The sequence below is a fragment of the Sebastes umbrosus genome, chromosome 3 (genome assembly GCF_015220745.1).
Source record: "Sebastes umbrosus isolate fSebUmb1 chromosome 3, fSebUmb1.pri, whole genome shotgun sequence".
In the NCBI taxonomy this organism is placed as follows: domain Eukaryota; kingdom Metazoa; phylum Chordata; class Actinopteri; order Perciformes; family Sebastidae; genus Sebastes; species Sebastes umbrosus.
Genome location: NC_051271.1, coordinates 7,730,416 through 7,748,433, shown reverse-complemented (window position 1 = coordinate 7,748,433; position 18,018 = coordinate 7,730,416). Strand labels below are relative to the sequence as shown.

The following is an 18,018-nucleotide window of genomic DNA, read 5'->3' as shown; positions in this document are numbered from 1 at the left end:
GTGGTTTGCAGTGAAGAGAGAGGAGGACATCAGGTGAAAGCAGCTGATTTACAAGAAACAGCCCTCACTGACTGTAACAGGCTCGGGGGATTAATTTGCTCTGTTACTGTGGCAGGCTGTAAACCAAGCAAAGTTAGTACATGCAGCATTCAAAAAGCATGTTGCATAGTTTGTACAAAAAAAACTGTAACGCCTAGACTTTAGATGTCACCTCTGTAAATGTCTTACTTTGTTAATATCACCGCAGAGCAGATCAGTGATGTGCATCGAATAGGTGAAAACAGATATCCTCCATTAATTCCAGTCTTTCTTTAATATTTGAGAAAGCAAAATTTCCAACGGGCAGTTAACAGGAAGATTATTTCCTGCAGTTGTATTTAGGATTAAACAAACCATTTCCTGAGCTGTGGGTGGGGGGTGGTATATATCTTATATATATCAAGGGATTATAAAACGGCTTTCTTTAGTTAGTAAGATATGATAAGCAAAACTCTGTGGGGGAAGGTATAACATTTAATAAAAACTAGGGCTGTCAATCGCTTGAAATATTTAATCACAAGTAATTGCAAATTAATCACACATTTTTTATCTGTTCAAAATGTACCTTAAAGGGAGATTTGTGAAGTATCTAATACTCTTATCAACATGGGAGTGGACAAATGTGCTTCTTTATGCAAATGCAATAAACAACACAAAACAATGACAAATATTGTCCAGAAACCCTCACAGGTACTGCATTTAGAATAAAAAATATGCTCAAATCATAACATAGCAAACTGCAGCCCAACAGGCAACAACAGCTGTCAGTGTGTCAGTGTGCTGACTTGACTATGACTTGCCCTAAACTGCATGTGATTATCATAAAGTGGGCATGTCTGTAAAGGGGAGACTTGTGGGTACCCATAGAACCTATTTTCATTCACATATCTTAAGGTCAGAGGTCAAGGGACCCCTTTGAAAATAGCCATGCCAGTTTTTCCTCGCCAAAATTTTGCGTAAATTTGGAGCGTTATTTAGCCTCCTTCACGACAAGCAAGTATGACATGATTGGTACCGATGGATTATTTAGTTATTTTAGTTTCATATGATGCCAGTATCTTCACTCTAGCTTTAAAACTGAGCCCACTACAACCTCCGAAAGATTGATCACGTTAATGCGTTAAAGAAATTAGTGGCATTCAAACGAATTTGCATTAACGCATTATTATCACAGCCCTAATGAAACAATTATTCACATAATTAGAGACACTTGAAGACATTCCTGTTCCCCTGTGTGACCCCTTAACTTTTCATCGAGGGCCATCATCATCTGGTTATGATCAGAGACCTGCAAAACATTCCCATCAGCCTCAGCTGTACCGTGTTTAGTGCTAATTAGCTAATGTTGGCATGCTAACACACTAAAATAACATGATAAACATTACGGTTTGTTTTTTACACATTGCACTCTTTACAGACATGGTTTTGCTTCATGTTTATTTAGCTTGTGTTTTAACATCGAGCTCACATTACAGAGTGATTATTTGCAGGAGATTTTGCGGAGATTTCTGCAGCTTCAGGTTTTAGTAGCCTTTATTGGTTTTGTACCACTGAGCTCTGGCAACAACATCATTGGAGTAATCTCCACCGGTTGTGCCGCCGTCCACGTTATCATAGGAACGGACATTTCCGTCCCCCATATTGTAGGCTGCTATCCCTCCTGCAGAGACAAACACAAATGAGAACGAAGTGAAGCAGAGTGTGAAGACAGTTGGCGGTGCGTGTGTGTGGGTCTACTGATTCAGTAACAAACCTTTCAGCTGCTGCTCCGTGCTCCAGCTAGGAAATTTGTTGCGGATGCGTCCGATAAAATGAACCAAGATCTCGGTGCCTTGACAGAGGTGTTCCTCACTGTCCCAACCACCACGTTTAGTGTGTCCACCTCCGTTTGGATTAACATCAACCTACAAAGAAGGACATGAAATGGGCTGAACATTGTGAGGCGCCACTATAGAGGATGTGAGTAAAACAGTAGAATGTATTACAACCTGCATCAGTCCCCAGGCGTTTCCGCCGTCTCCCCAGCCATTATTTAACACATTTCCAGCCCGGGACTCTCTGGAGATGATGGCAGCAATGAGAGCTGGAGCGATTCCATATTTTCCTCCCACTGTGTTGATCTTAGACCTGTACTTTTCCATTCTGCCTGCATCAGTCTGTGCCATGGTGTTTGATGCAGCCACACCTTTAGAGAGAAATCAAACAGACAACAGGAATATGGCCTCAGTGCCTCAAGAGAGAAAGTCCTAGTATATGTACTCATATCTGGCCGATTAAACAGATTCTGAAATATTGATATCATGTTAAAGGGGTAGTTCGGATTTTTTGAAGTGGTGTTGTTTGAGGTATTTCTCCATAGTCAGTGCATTTATTTTGTATTATTTTATTTATTATTTATTTATTATTGTTATTATTTTATTATATATATATATTTTTGTATTTTTTATTTTATTATTTTATTTTATTTTTATTTATTTTTTTTCTGAAAAGCCTAACCAGGGGCAAAGTCTGCATATTAGCTACGGCTAGAAGTCCTATATACATTGCATCAGTTGCACATTATTTGAATGTAACAATACCTACATGTATTGTTCCTGTCAAATAAATGTATTTGATTTATTCATTTGCCAACACAGAAGAGACAAAACACACAATAATAGTTAAAGATGAATTTCACTGATAGCATTATTATTTTCTTTTTTTTTCTGTCAAATTTTCTATAGATTTCGTAATATTATTGTTATCATGAACTCTTTTGACCACAATAATCGTGTAGGGAAAATCTGATATTGTGACAGCCCTAGTGGAAACACTGTAGAGACACACAGAGATGGTTAGATGAAGGCTACATGATTACTTTTATACAATTTTTTCATAAAATCAGCAGCTGCGTTTCTCTACTATCTGAGCTTACCTGAGGATGACAGCTTGTCCTGCTGGGCTGTTTGCCACGAAGCGCCAGTCGTTTCAACCCTCATGATGTCTCCATAACCTGCAAAAGTTCAGTTTGTTACATTAGTTTTCATCAACATCAGCATATAGTATGAGGACTTGATGGGACTTCACAGTTACATGACCAACACATCTTTACAAACAAGAGCCACAGTAATGTGCGTAGGCTATAGGGTTGGGTGATATTGAAATTTCCCTACTGACGATATTGCTTTAAGAAAAAAGACGATATACAATATTATCGTCCAAAAAAAGCCGAAGAGAGACGCAAGTAGATATAAATATCTATGGACTGGAGACACATACATTGCGATACATAAGTGGCCATAATGTATGGACAGCGCTATTTTACACAATGACATGCTGAGATCAATAACTCAGATCAATCAGCTGGTGACTAGTAACTGCCCTCGTACAGTCTCGCCACCGTTTATGTAAGGGATAATGTAAGGATCCCATGAAGGGGATTCTTTCACAACTGACCGGCTCGCTGTAAATTATTCCGCTTATTACACGGCAACTTACTGAAGAAATCAATATTTTGATACAAAAACGGTCCGCCAGAGTCCGACATCAGAGCTGCGCCCATAGCAACGGTCTTTTATACAGAAATTACAGACCGCGGTACCTCGTGATTGACCAATCAGAATCGAGTATTCACCACAGCCGTGTAATAAATACAGACGTCTCTTTCCCAATGTAAGTCTATGGGAAAAAAGTATTTTTGGGCCCAATGCATCACGTGACAGACGCAGAAGTTGTAGTACCGCCGTTTGGCTACTGAGAAAGTTGGGATCGACGACCGGCATTCTTCATGGGGGCTTACTTCAATAGGCTTTGCAATGGATGCAGAAAATCGCCGGAAGATCCGGGGACTTTTCCAGACGGAAGTCAAGCCATTTCGGCATCAAGCGCCACTGCGCAACTTTCATAGGAATGAACGGGGCCAAAAAGCTGTAAAGTCTCTCAATATTTTAAAGGAAGTACATTTTCTTGAACTCTGAAAATACTTAAAATGAATGGACATTGAACTCCTCTGGCATTAAGTTTTTTGATGTTTTGTTTATACTGTTTCTTTTTTGAAAATAAAGTTCTGGGAAGAAAAAAAAAAAGGAATGAACGGGCCCCGCCTCCAACGCTGTATCCAGTTCTCTTAATACATTCATGGGGCTGACAAGCCGAGTCATGTATGGAAAAATCCTACAAGACACAGGAACTTGGCTTGTGTCGTGAGGAGTTGTATTATTTATTCACCGACAGCCTGAACTGTACACACTACTACGCTCACAGCTAGTTACAGCTGACTTCCTCTCACTGTCACTCCGTCACACACACACACGCTCCCTCGCTCTCTCTCTCTCTGTCTGTCTCTCTTTCTTGACCGCAAACACTGACACTTGCTAACATTAAGCACACAACCTACGCACTGAGTTATTCCTTAAGCAGTTCGCTACTTCTATAACACATTTTAGTTTAAAAAACATCTTATCTTAAAAATACATAATTCCCAGATGCTTTGTCCCGGAGAGGAGTCATTTCAGTCCCTGTAGTCAACATAACTGAATATCGTTCTCTTATTGAGGACAAGTACAGACCATTATCGAAGCCAATTGATATCGTGTCTAACGATAATCTCATTATATCGCCCAATCCTTGTAGGCTATATATAACATGTAAAGTAAAAGAGCTACAAAAGTACAGATACAAAAAACAATAAAAGACAGATGCAGTCCAGCCTTATGTTAAAATATTACACCTTGTGTAATCTTAACAATAGAAAGGTGAAAGTTATCAACAGTAAAGTAACACAAGCACTCACCCATGTTTGCTCTTCTGATGGTCTTTTGAAACTGGAATGCTAGAGCTGTAACACAGTGGGTACATCCCAAGTAAAAGAAAAACGAAACCAAAAAAACAAGTCTCATTTCCTCGCTCCTCGCTCCTCGCCTGAACTTGGCAAAGTATAAATGCAACTTTCAGAAAGCATGTTATGAAACTCGTCAAACTCGCTGAACGGGTGTTTCCTTCCTGTGCAGCACAACAATAACACTGTAACGCCCAGACTTAAGATGGCACGTCTGTAAATGTCTTACTTTGTTAATATCACTGCAGATCAGATCAGTGACGTGCATCAAATAGGTGAAAACATACAATTGTAATCAATATTCTGTTACTGTAATGTCTATTTTTCGCCTCAAATGTTTTCAGAATAATCTTGTAGTATATTGTTTAGCTGTAAAATGAGAAAGTTTGCTTCGGCTGGTGGGCGGTGCTTGGTATTTCCTTAACTGATCTCAACACTTTCCCATTTTTTTGACAGCTGCTCAGAGACGGCAGGCTCCAGATCAGCTCTGATTGGTTGTTTTCCTCCGGTCTGTGAAATCTTGCAGATGCCATTCGGAATAAGCCCCCAGGAAGAGCGCCAGTCGTTGATCCCATCTTTCGGTACTACAACTTCCGTGTCCGTCACGTGATGCCATTTGGCCCAAAAAGACATTTTCCCATAGACTTACATTGGGAAAGAGACGTCTGTAACTCAGCGGATAATTCTTTTTAGGTAAATCAACTTCCCAGTACGAACACTCTAATAGCCCTTATTTAAGTCATTAGGTCCTGAAAGTTGTAAAATGCACTAATAGCAGAGTTATTTCCCTTCCTCTTTTCATGTGAATGAGACCCAGACCGTGACAACGGCGTGACATTGGGACCCCGTGACCGGGTACTTTTTCCAGACGGAAGTCGAGCCATTTTGGCATCATGCGCCACTGAGCAACTTTCATAGGAATGAACGGGGCCCCGTCCCCAACGCTGTATCCAGTTCTCTTTATACATCCATGATTAGGAGCACCGGAGGACACAGAGGGACATGATTTTTTTCAGAAAGCTTAGGAGGTTACATTAGTGCAGAAAAAACACACACATAATTAAAAAAGAATGTATCACACATCCTGTGTTGTTTTCTTTCTGATTATTAAAAAAATGTGTTCAGTGGTAGTAGTTGTGGCTCTGCTTCCTGTGCAAGATGGTTGTGAAACACTAACCACCAGGAAGCTGCAGATGGCGCTGATGTCAATGAAATCATAACTTCCTGTAAAGGCTTACCATGCACCACTAAAAAAGGGGTTCAAAGATATAGTCTACAGTGGTGTTTGTGCAGACTTGATGGCTTATTTTATGAGTGAAATAGTACTAATGACTTTCCTATCTCAGCATCCTCACTGTGAAGGTTTAGCTGCTTGTCTATACAATATATTTTATTATATTCCGGATGGGTTCACTGCATCTTCCCATGGTACGATGAACTCTGCAAAGTAAACAGTCTGTTGAGTGTAGCAGCACGGGTCAGGTCATTTAGTGTTTGTGTGTGTGTAAAAGTCAGTCAGGTTTATGTGCAAAAAGTATGAGAAAACTTTGGGGTCTGTTGGTGGTCTGATGGGTTGTTATAACAGTGATCTTGTACCAGTGGAACTGCAAAAACAAAAAATGCTTTTCTGCTCTCTAAATCACAATGCGAACTCGGGCTTTCCGATATCTGGCACATTGCACCCCGGCATTAGAGCTGAAACAATTGATCAGTTAATGGATGGACAGAAAACGAATCGGCATCATTCGATATGTTATTAATTGTCATTTATTTCTGGCAAAAATACGTCTCCAGTCGAGCTGCAACAATTAATCGATTAATTGATTAGTTGTCAACTATTAAAATTAATTGCCAGCTATTTTGATAATTGTATAATTGGTTTGAATATTTTTTCAAGAAAAAAAAAATAAAATTCTCTGATTCCAGCTCCTTACATGTGAATATTTTCTGTTTTTTTTACTCCTTTGTGACATTAAACGGAATATCTTTGAGTTGTGGACAAAACGGCAAAATCAGGACGTCATCTTGGGCTTTGGGAAAAACTGATCAACATTTTTCACAATTTTCTGACATTTTGTAGACCAAACAAATAGTAAATCGACTAAAGTAAATGGACAGATTAATTGGCAATGAAAATGATCATTAGTTGCAGCCCTAATCCCCAGTTCCAGCTTCATATATTTGGTTTTTGGATAGTTGGTCTGACAAAATGAAATATTTTGAGACTTTACCTTGGGTTTTAAGAGGTTATTGTTTGCAATTTCTCTATTTTCTGATATTTTATAGACCAAACAATTAATTGATTAATTGAGAAAATAATCTGCAGATTTATCGATAATGAAAATAATAATTGTTTGCAGCCCTCTCCTGTATCTTCTGGCGCTATATCAGAGCAAGACTTTTTCCACTTTGCCATATTATTTGTGCATGTGCACCTTGACTGAAATTTCAGTGATTCATTTGTTGTGTGTGTAGTTTTAGGGTTTTATTTACTTAGTCTAGTATTTACTGTGTACTTTGAAGTCTTGCTGTCTTTCCTAGTAGCAAGTAGACACAGCAGATTATGTAACAAACCATCCTGCATGCACTTAAACCCAACTTGCATGGAGTTTTATGCTTTTACATTGTATGTTTTCTTCTTTTTTACTGCTGGTCTTCAAATCAGCACAATGAGGACAGAAATATCTCAGTCTGACACACACAGTTAAAGCTTCAGCAGGCAACAATTCTTTGGCATCATTGGGCAAAAATTCCATAATAACCTTTCAGCATATTGTAATTCAAGTGTTCTGAGAGAAAACTAGACTTCTGCACCTTCTCATGGCTAGTTGTATTTAGTTAAACCAAATTACTTAATTTTGTTTTTTTTTTGTTGAAATATATTCGGTTACACGTGTACAGATGGCACTGTAAATAAAAACACCATTTTTTAAACTGGACAATGTTTCCTTAGTCTGCCTCGTACTCTTTAAGCCACTTTGGTCTGACTTCCTAACACTAAGGTTCATAGTTAGCTTTGTAAAATGAATGTTGTGTAAAGCAATCGCTGCACCGTTTAAATCAACACCAATATTACAAAACTTTTGTCAAATATAGAAAAAGATCTGTGTGTGTTTGTTTCAGCTCTACCAGAGGCACCTGGCAATGAGTCGGACACTTGATGCAAATGAACAAGACGGGTATTAGAAACAATCACATTTATTACAGATGGCCAGTCTGTTTATTCTTCTGTTTTTGGACAATCGGTTTCCTGTAAAATCATGAGAGGAGAAATAAGATGATTATGAAGTAGGACTGAGATTCTTAAAAGTGTTTTTTTTCCCACTGACTTGGGACTTGGAACAAAAACTCCATTAGTATTTATATTCATACATGTCTGACAATATACATATGTTAGCCATGCCAAGCCATTAACGTGATCAGACATTTATTGAAAAATGTAAAGGTTTGTAAAAGCTACAGAACCCTCAGTTAGCAATTATTACAATCTAAACAACTGCCAGCAAAACTAAAAAGAAAAAGAAATCAGAAATACATGTATTTATGCTTTGTTTTTCCTTATAAAACTCATCACATAGGATTCATACTGCTTAAATTCAAAGTGTCATATTGTGAACATCTGCCAAAAAAGGTGAATAACTCCAGATATTAAACAGCTGGTAAATCAAGATAGTTCACTGTACATCGTGATGATCTTTGATGTATACTGGATCTAAACATAGTCGTAAGGTCATTTCAGGAGACCCAATAAGCTCTAATGAATCTCAGTATTAAACCCATGTGAGGCCATGTGGGCCACCGTTTAAAGCAACATTGATTTAAGTACATTCTGCACTGGACGAGGTGGATTTAAATAAAAGCTACATTAAAATGATTAGCTAGTCCAGAGTGTGGAGGATTAACTGGAGCCATTTAATACAGTGAAACTATTTAAAAATTAAGAAAAATAAACAGCAGTTATCATACCCTCGAGCTGGCAGTGGGGGTCTTGTCATTCCCTGAAGTGTTCCCAGCTTTGTATTTCTGAAAAGAAGGCGTCTCCGGGGCAGGAGGTGTAGTTCACCACCTGTCTGTGGCCGTGGATGGTGAAGTTGGCAGCCAGTCCTCCTCCATCTACTGCACATTTCACTAGACGATGGCGCAGCAGGTCCATGGCGTGGCGAGACGGCAGGGTGGCAGTGTAGTTACCGATGATTGACACACCATACCCGATAGAATTGTGCCCCCTGGTGTGTGTGCCGAGGTGGTGCCAACCTCTGCCTTCATAGACGAAGCCGTCAGAGCCGACCACAAAGCTGAGGGCACAAAGACAGTACAGGGCATCATTAATGATTGAAGTGTACAGTAACTCTCTGAGGTAAACTTAACAAACATTTTTGCAAAATTTGGAGGGTAATGGTAAAAAACAAATAGTGCGAGATATTTAAAATGTATTTTATGCGCATAAAAGACATGAAATCTGCAACATTCTTGGAAATTATCCCACTAACATTAGCTGGATATAAAATGTCTCTACTTAAAGGAATAGTTCAACATTTTGATTTTCTTTCCGAGTCGTTAGATACTACTCTCATATCTGGGCTTTAATTATGGAGCTGGAGACAGGGGGTGATGAGCCTAGCTTAGCATAAAGACTGGAAGCAGAGGGAAACGGCTAGCCTGGCTGTAAAAAATATGAAGGCTCTGACACATCAAGTCGACGGTCGGTCGTCGGACAGTTTGGGGCCATCGCTGTGCGTCCGTCGGCCTAGTTTTTTTGGTGTTTCCTGCACCGTCGGCTCTAGTTTGCCCGTGTCGGAGGTTTTTGGGGCCGATTCAGCATGTTGAATTGGCGGTGGCGCCCGTCGGTGAGAGAAATCACTCTGATTGGCGGTTCAGCTTAAACGAATCAGTGCACAAGAAGAGAAACAGACGTGAGGAAAGCAAGCCAACGAGTAAAGTGAAGAGGAGAAACACATTTTCATTTTTTATCTTCATCTCATCTGATCATTCCAACACACAAATATTTTCACAACGACATGGCCATCTGGAATAAAGCTAAGTGGTGAGTGAGAGTGGGGTGAAAATGGTTGCCAAACGCCGCTTTATCTCATGTACGCATCCTAACAACGGCTTGTATATCCGCAGTCCTCAGACTGTCCGGTTTCCTTTTTTGAATGACGAATACAGACTACAACGACCTGCTGGTAGGGAGAGTTATTATGTGGTTGTTGGCCGTCGGCTGTAGTCTTTGCAATGTGTTTGAGTGCAACTTCTTGGCCAAGACAAAGACGTGAGGCGCGCAACTGGTGGCCTTCTTCGCCGCTAGTTCTTTGATGTCGGGTTGGTGTGTCTGGGCCTTTAAATTCACCTACCAGCACCTCTAAAGCTCACTAATTACCACGTTGTATCTCATTTGTTAAAAATAAACCACAATCTGTGTTTTATAAGGTAGTGACCTAGTGTAACGATATATTGTAGAACAACAGATCACCCATCTACCCAACATTAGCACGTAACTCATTTTTACATTTCTGTTTTTGTATGGATTAAACAAACAAGACACAATGTGTTAATTAGTGAGTTTAGAGGTGCTGATAGGCAGATATTTAATCTTTGGACAGAGCCAGGCTAGCTGTTTCCCCCTGCTTCTAGTCTTTATGTTAAACTAAGCTAAACTAGTCACCTCCTGTCTCCATACATAAAAAAGCATCTCAATCTCAATTAATAAGTGTATTTCCCAAGACAAGATGTCAAACTATTCCTTTAAGGGTTGGTTACCTGTATCCTATGTCGTTCCAACCACGATCTTCCTGGTGGAAACGCTGCATGGCTCTCATGCCGCGAGAGCAATTTGGGAAGGATAAACAGGGCGAGGATGGCTCATAGGTGTGGTGAACATAGAGAAATTGGAGGGGCAGAGACAGTGGGATCGGTGTACTCTGGTAGGCTTTTGCCCCCCACTGACAACGAGAGATGATTTGAGGGCAGTCTGAGGAGAGGATGAGAGAGGATGAAGGTTATGGATACTAAAACCGACAGACAGATTTAACAGGCATAACCAAAAGCTTATATTTCCAACACTCAAAACTAGAGGTCCAACACTAGAGTTTAGAGCCTGACCAATATGTCCGATATATCAGTATCTGGGTATGTACGTCAGCTGCTAAGTTACAAAAAATTGCAGTTCAGAAATGCCAATATATTTGAAGTTGTTTAGAATGGATGATGCCATTACATATTTTGTTCACTAGAAAGCATTGACGAGCTTATTTTTCAACTGTAAAACTGTTCAAAACACATCTTTTATTTCGATAAAAAAATAATTAAAACCTGCACTAAAGAGAAACAAACAGTGGATACAACACTGACATATCACCCTATAAAGTGGATGTGCCGAACCTCTTTGCAAACTGTTGCTTATTTATACATCCAGCAGACAAGGAGTGAGATGAGCATTCATTTGGAGTCGTGTTTGTGTCCACTTGATGAATGTAAGCCCAATATTCACTCTCTTTTAGCTCTGTTTTTGGTCCCTACCGACTCCTGAGGGAAATATCTGGCTCTTCAGCTGCTAAATGCTCCACCATGTTCACCAGCTAATCGTTAACTTTGTTTGTCGGCTGTTGAAGGGAATCAGGTGGTAATTCTCTATTTTATTTTATTTATCAATTAATCAACTTATTATTCAATAAGCATATTGATTAGAGCAGGTTTAAAGAGCAACTTAACACCCTCTGTTTTTGTTTAACTTCTCACTTTGCTGCAGTGACGTAGAAGTGTACTCCTGGGTGTGTCAGTACATCCTGACATCACTTTTTAAGCCTGGTGTGACATTACTCTTTCCTTATATTTATATTATATTAATATATTACATATTTATCGATGTTAAATGAAGATTAAAAAAAAGAACATTGGCTGGTTTATCTGTTACATGATTCTTTTACACTCACAAAATTCAATGTGGTGTCAAAAATGTAGTATTGGTCGCACTTTCCAAGAGTCACCAGACTATACACAATGACAATATAGTCCTGAATAATGAGAGAGACTATTGAACACAGGGTTCTTTAACCATCCCAAGGACTAGCCTTTGTGCTAGAGCTGCAACAATTAGTCAATTGATTGATTAGTCGATCGCCAGAAAATAGATCAGAATTAAGCTTTTTTTTTTTCAGTAAAAATTCACAGGTTCCAGCTTCTCAAATGTGAATATGTTTCACTTTTCTTATCTTTGGGTTTTGGACTGTTTGGTTGGACAAAACAAGACATTTTAAAAGTCATCATGGGGTTTGGGAACTTGTGGTGTATTTCACAATTTTCCAACGTTTTACTGAACACACGATCAATTGATTAATCGAAAATACAAACGGTATGTTTAATCGCTATGAAAATAATGGTTAGCTGCAGCCCTACTTTGTGCCCAAGTGCACTTTTTTTTTATAATTTCATAGCTCACCCCAGTACTTGTGCACAAATGCCTGTAATCCATCCTTCACCGCCTTCCCCACTCCAGTGTCCAGAGCAATCCATTCTGTCTTCTCCAACGTCCAGACTAACGCTAGTGTCTCCATCACCTGGCTGTGAAGATTGAGTGGCTCCAGAATGGATCTAGAGATCTCCCTTCGCCTCGGGCTGACGTGGCTGGTCACAGCATCAAGACCCTGCCCCTCATGCAGGGTAAAACTATAGTATCCTTTCAACACCTCACTGAGGGCCTGCGGCTGTTCAGATGCAGGTAGGTTGCTGAGGTCCGTGCCCAGTATAGCTCCATCCATGCCCCCATTAATAACAGCATCAGTGGCCAGTGTGGGAGGCCGAGACAGCTTGAACAACTTAGGATGGTCCACGTTGTCCCAGCAACCGTTAGGCCCCAGCCGACTAGATGGCGGGAAGTCCTGGAGGCTGAGGAAGGACAAGCCCAGCGTCCTACCTAAGGTGAGAGAGAAGATCCCAACAGCTGGCGCCCCTTCCATTTTGGCTTTCAGTCCCGCTTCGATTCCTTGCAGTAAGGGTGCAAGGGCAACAGTGGTGCCATCTGGAGCAAGAACCACCCCTCGCTCCTCTCCGTAATCTGTCACAATGTGGTGGATGGCCTTGTCAAAGAAGCTAAAGGACGAGGCATTGAGAATGGCTGTCTCTAGGAGCTCAGCATCCGTGAGATTATACGAGGCACCCAAAAAATGGATGGTCATCCCATCATCGTGGCCGGCGGTTCTCCGCAGGGCACGGACCAGAGCCAGCGAGCACAGACCAGGGTTGGAGTCTTCCACCTGCTGCACGGCTCGGATGAAGCTGTCCATGTTGCGCAGGTGGCCACCTGACAACAATGCAAACAAGGAAGAAAAGAATTGAAGAACATTGTGCAATAATAATGAGTCAGGGAATGAACTCTTACTTCAAATGACAGTCGCACTGTGGCACTTCCTGAATGACATTATAACATCATAAAAGACAATTTAACAAAAACTGTCAGCTTGGAGAAAGAAGGAAGAAGAAGATGAAATCTCCATTTGGACCCACCCTTTGACTTTTGGACACCCTCCTCCCAATATTTCAAAATAAAACATTATTAAGTTGGTACAATTTGTTTCAAAATTAGTAACTAAAAGAGGCAAAGCATACAATTGTAAGGTAACGTATCCAACCTTTTCAAACTGGACAACATGAACATTTTAACTGGGCCCCTTCCTGTTGCAACATTTGTTAATACAGTAGCTGACAGAAAGTAAAAAGGTCTATAGAGAGCCAAAGTCCCTCTCCTTTGGGCTGACCCCATGGGACCTTCATCATCATGGTTAACTAAGTGCGTGGTTAAGGTTATGGAACGATCATGGTCATGATGGTCAAAAGAAACCAACTCTGGCTGTTAGTAGGAAACAGGAAACAAACAGCGGTCTCCCGAGTTAAAGTCTGATGTTTTGTTGATCCACCCGCCCACCCGACCTCCCACACACATGGACTTTGCTGCTCTAACAACATCACACTCCTCTGATCCTGACGGACAACTGTCATAATTCCTACGGCTGCTCAATCAACTGATGCTGTTGCTTTTCATCGGAGGACAGTCTCAAAAAGACATAACCCTCCCCCTTCTCTGACACCCAGAATGCAGAATGCACTGGGCTCATTGCACCTACTGAGTAGACGGTCATGTCTAGAAGGTAGCCCACAAGTTGTAAAACTCTCACGAGATGGTTGAGGTTAGGCATTGATCTCAAATGGTTATGGTTAGGATAGGTCGTCCGGCAGCGGGTCTCGCGAGAGTTTTTGCAAGTTTTCGCAATGTGTGGGTTACCATCAAGACACGACCTGAGTAGTTATTTGTGTCACATAGAAAATAAGTACAGTGTGACAAAATCAGTGCTGTACAATTCAAGCAAGGATTCCTGTCCAAACCAAAATCATACCCCCTAAGATAAATGGGTAACACTTCATTTTACAGGTCCTCAAATTTCATGGTAATTAGGTGATAATAACTTATTTAAAATTTCTTTGGAATTACTGGCAAATTACCCCAATATTTACCCAAATATTTATCAAAAATTACTTTATTATAAACATAATTTAATAATTATAAATTCCCAATAGCTGGTAATTTATTGAATGCATTTCCAGGAAAAGAATACAAAGTTAATTGATATGCTTTATTTCCATGTCTGCTGATAAATAGATAATAATTAGCAAATACCTTCTTTGAAATTTCTTTAAAAACTCCCTGAATCATCACATTAGCTATCAGGTTACATTTGTGTAGACAATGGTGAGATTTGTGTCTGATCAGTAGTGTCTTCTATTAGTGTTCCACCTCCAGTGAAGAGCAGCACACAGCCGCTTCTCAAGCCTAAGGGCCCTATTTTAACCATTATATGCTATTTTAGCATATAATTATTAAATAATGTTTATAGTAAAGTAATTTTCCTTACATTTTGAGGTAAATATTGGGGTAATTTGGCTGTAATTCCAAAGAAATTTCAAATAGTTTACTTGCTAATTATCACCTAAATACCATGAAATTTCCGGACCTGTAAAATTGATTAACATTTTTCTATGATGCACAATTAAACATCTATTACTTATAGGAAATAGGAACAAACTAGTTATTGTTGAACAGAGAAAACAAACAAGCAGAATAAACAGGATTGAAATAGCCTATTGTTGTTGTGGTGTGTTTGTACGGAAAGAGGTTGTGGCAGTTTACTACTCTGCTTCCTTGACAGCTGATTCTATTCACATAGAAAAATTATTATACCAACATATTATTGATGCTTGTTGTAGGAGGTAAAAAGAAATCAAAAACAACCTAAAATTCAAACAGCTTAAGAACATAACCAGAAAGTTTTAAAAGATCAGGCTTCCTTTTCTGACTCATTTTCAAATCTCCATAAATGTGTATAACGTAAAAGGTATCCTCATCTCTTTGATATTATACAGTATGATATTTATTTATGGGGATGATGTAGACATTTGTTAATATCTGTATGTGTGATGAGTGAATCTGTAAAAAAGTAGTTTGTTGATTAATATTCAGAAAATATTTTAACAATAAAAAAAAGAGTAAGCATTATAAAAGCCTTTACTTTCTTGAATTACAGATTTCAGGTAATTGGTGAATCACAACGTGACAGGTTGCTTAGAAAGAAAATTGTACTTATCAGCGAACCAAAAAGAAACGACGTAGCCTAATGAACAATTTAACTCAAAGGTTGATATATTTTGAATAACTGAACTTACCTGTCGGCCTGCTATAGACGGTAAAGAAGCAGGATGAAGCCAGAACAAAAAACGACAGTCCAAATAAAGTCATTTTGCATCTCCTGCGTGTTTCTTTTTTTAAAAAGCAATTTTATGTTAAACTAAAAAAAACAATTTCTCTTCCCTTTCTCCAAGCTAAACGAACAAAAGACAACCTAAACAGGCATGAATAGCACAGTTATACTGTACTGCACACAACTTCTGAGAGGAGTTGTGTAGGTGTAAGCATGACTGCAGTGTTGTGTCCTAATAGGGAAGAGTACTCTTTGTACACTGATGGCTCCAAATATTGATTTAGCCTACAATAACTTAAAGTGTGTCATGAGCAAAACAAAGTATGGGCCCCGCAGTGAAGTTTATTACAAATAACTAATTATATTTGGTCGTGTCACTCGTTTCCCCAGACATCGTGCAGCTTCATACAGATTCCTTTGTATACTGTATGTCATTCAATAAACAAACAGAAGTGAAAGATAAAGCAGCTTTATGGTTAATGTTCACCATCCCATGTGATGCGTGCTTCTGTTGTGTACTCACCAGTGCCAGGAAACATTTTAGTCACGGGACATCAGAAACAGTCATGAACTTTTAATGCAGGGAAATGATCGAAAACGATATGTGACTGTAGTTTTTACATAATAGGTTGTGGTAATACGAAGGTTAGTGAAATTTAAGATTTTAAGTCATTAAATGTGAATTTGTGTTTTTATGAACCCACAAAGATAAATCAATTAATATAATTTTACAACAGCGCACAAACCAAATGTATGGAAACCCATTTCTGCCAGCAAAGAAATATAGTTATTACACGGCTGTGTTGAATACTCAATTCTGATTGGTCAATCACGGTGTTCTGCGGTCTGTAATTTCTCTATAACAGACCGTTGCTATGTATAGCAGAACGTTGCTATGTATAACAGACCGTTGCTTTGTATAGCAAAACGTTGCTATGTATAACAGACCGTTGCTATGTATAGCAGAACGTTGCTATGTATAACAGACCGTTGCTATGTATAGCAGAACGTTGCTATGGGCGCAGCTCAGATGTTGGACTCTGGCGGATCGTTTTTGTGTCAAAATAGTGATTTCTTAAGTAAGTAGCCGTGTAATAAGCGGGATAATGTACAGCTAGCGGGTCATTGTGGTAAAAGAAAAACGATGAGAGCATCACCCTGTCGGGGATTCTTTCACAACAATGACCAGCTTGCTGTACATTATCCCTTATATAAACAAATATAAGAATGAAAAATGGAATGAATGATGAAAATGAAAAATGAAAATTGAAAATACTCACGGTAAATCCAAATTATGAAATGCCAAGTACAAATTTTGACTGACTGACAGAATTCAGTTAAAAATCATATTTTTTTAATGTCAAAATTATGAGATACTAAATAAAAGATTACGAGACAAGTAAGTCTAAATTCGACAGATGCAAAGTTACAATTTTGACTTATTATCTCATAATGTCTCATCGTCGTGACTTACTAGGTTTAAATTTGACTTCCAATTTGGTCAAAATACTGAATTAAAAGGCTATAACTTTGACTTGCCACTTTTTTATCATGGCTAACTCTTCTCTCTGTGTTTTATATGTTTGGAGAACGTATGTTCCTTTAAAGCTGCAGCAGGTAGAAATGGAGCAAATATGGTTGAAAAGAAAGTTGTTGTTCATGTTAAGGACAATGTGTTGCGTTCTACATGTGATAAAATGACCTTTGCCATGTCTAAAAAAAAACAAACAATAAAAAAGATTTGAAAGAATGTACCTGTCACTCAGACATTTATTATAATTATTATTTATTGATTCTACTCCTTTGCAGTGGAAAGTTAGACTTGCCAGGGCAAATTCAGAATATCAACAATAACAAAAAAATGTTTATTTATCTGGAACAGGTGGTTAATCTTGTGATGCAATGAAGTTCTCATTTTTTCCACAGTGTATTAAGCTGACACCAACAATTTCCGAGCCAAACAGCTGATGGAAAATCTACCATTTCCCCATGTTACCATATGAGTCAGATAAAACCTGTGACTGCATCTGTATTGACGGGAATGATGGGATAATAGCATGCCATCTCAGACTGTCTGTACTGTTTGTATTGTGGCATCACCACAGCACAGGGATCTATGGGGATGTATTACAGAGGTGGGGCAGCTTTACTTGTGTCACACGTTAAGCCTGCAATTAAAGCATTATGTGTATTTATGCTAAATAATATTTATACCTGTGTTGTGCTCTGATAAAATGTAAATAAATACATGAAGGGATGCTTTATGCTATTTTCTCTCTTGGAATAACAGTGTTTACATTTATCAGAAATCGGGTGTTTTACCATATTGGATGCTGCAACTGGAAAGTTACGAGTTGGGTAAGAAAGGGTGGGGAGGTGAGTCATTTGTCCAAGAGAAGAAAACTTGAGAAAGTT

At 39.1% G+C, this 18,018-nt stretch overlaps 2 protein-coding genes across 3 annotated transcripts; both read right to left on the bottom strand.

Moving 5' to 3' along the window:
• Positions 1-1,459: 1,459 nt before the first annotated feature.
• LOC119484834 (lysozyme g-like) lies at positions 1,460-7,998 on the bottom strand. Of its 2 annotated transcripts, XM_037763953.1 has the most exons (5): positions 4,811-5,021; positions 2,954-3,031; positions 2,028-2,224; positions 1,793-1,943; positions 1,460-1,699 (listed from the first exon to the last, which is right to left on the bottom strand). In XM_037763953.1, exons 1-5 carry the CDS (start codon positions 4,914-4,916, stop codon positions 1,563-1,565), a joined length of 669 nt encoding a protein of 222 aa, XP_037619881.1. In that variant the 5' UTR covers positions 4,917-5,021; the 3' UTR covers positions 1,460-1,562. The 2 variants fall into 2 exon arrangements, with proteins under 2 accessions (XP_037619881.1, XP_037619882.1); XM_037763954.1 differs by lacking the exons at positions 2,954-3,031; positions 4,811-5,021 and adding an exon at positions 7,994-7,998.
• A 39-nt stretch (positions 7,999-8,037) lies between these two features.
• Positions 8,038-15,849, bottom strand: LOC119484832 (N-acetylmuramoyl-L-alanine amidase-like). The gene is made up of 5 exons (XM_037763951.1): positions 15,569-15,849; positions 12,294-13,154; positions 10,616-10,826; positions 8,822-9,150; positions 8,038-8,105 (listed from the first exon to the last, which is right to left on the bottom strand). Exons 1-4 carry the CDS (start codon positions 15,639-15,641, stop codon positions 8,847-8,849), a joined length of 1,449 nt encoding a protein of 482 aa, XP_037619879.1. The 5' UTR covers positions 15,642-15,849; the 3' UTR covers positions 8,038-8,105; positions 8,822-8,846.
• Between the last annotated feature and the right edge of the window lie 2,169 nt (positions 15,850-18,018).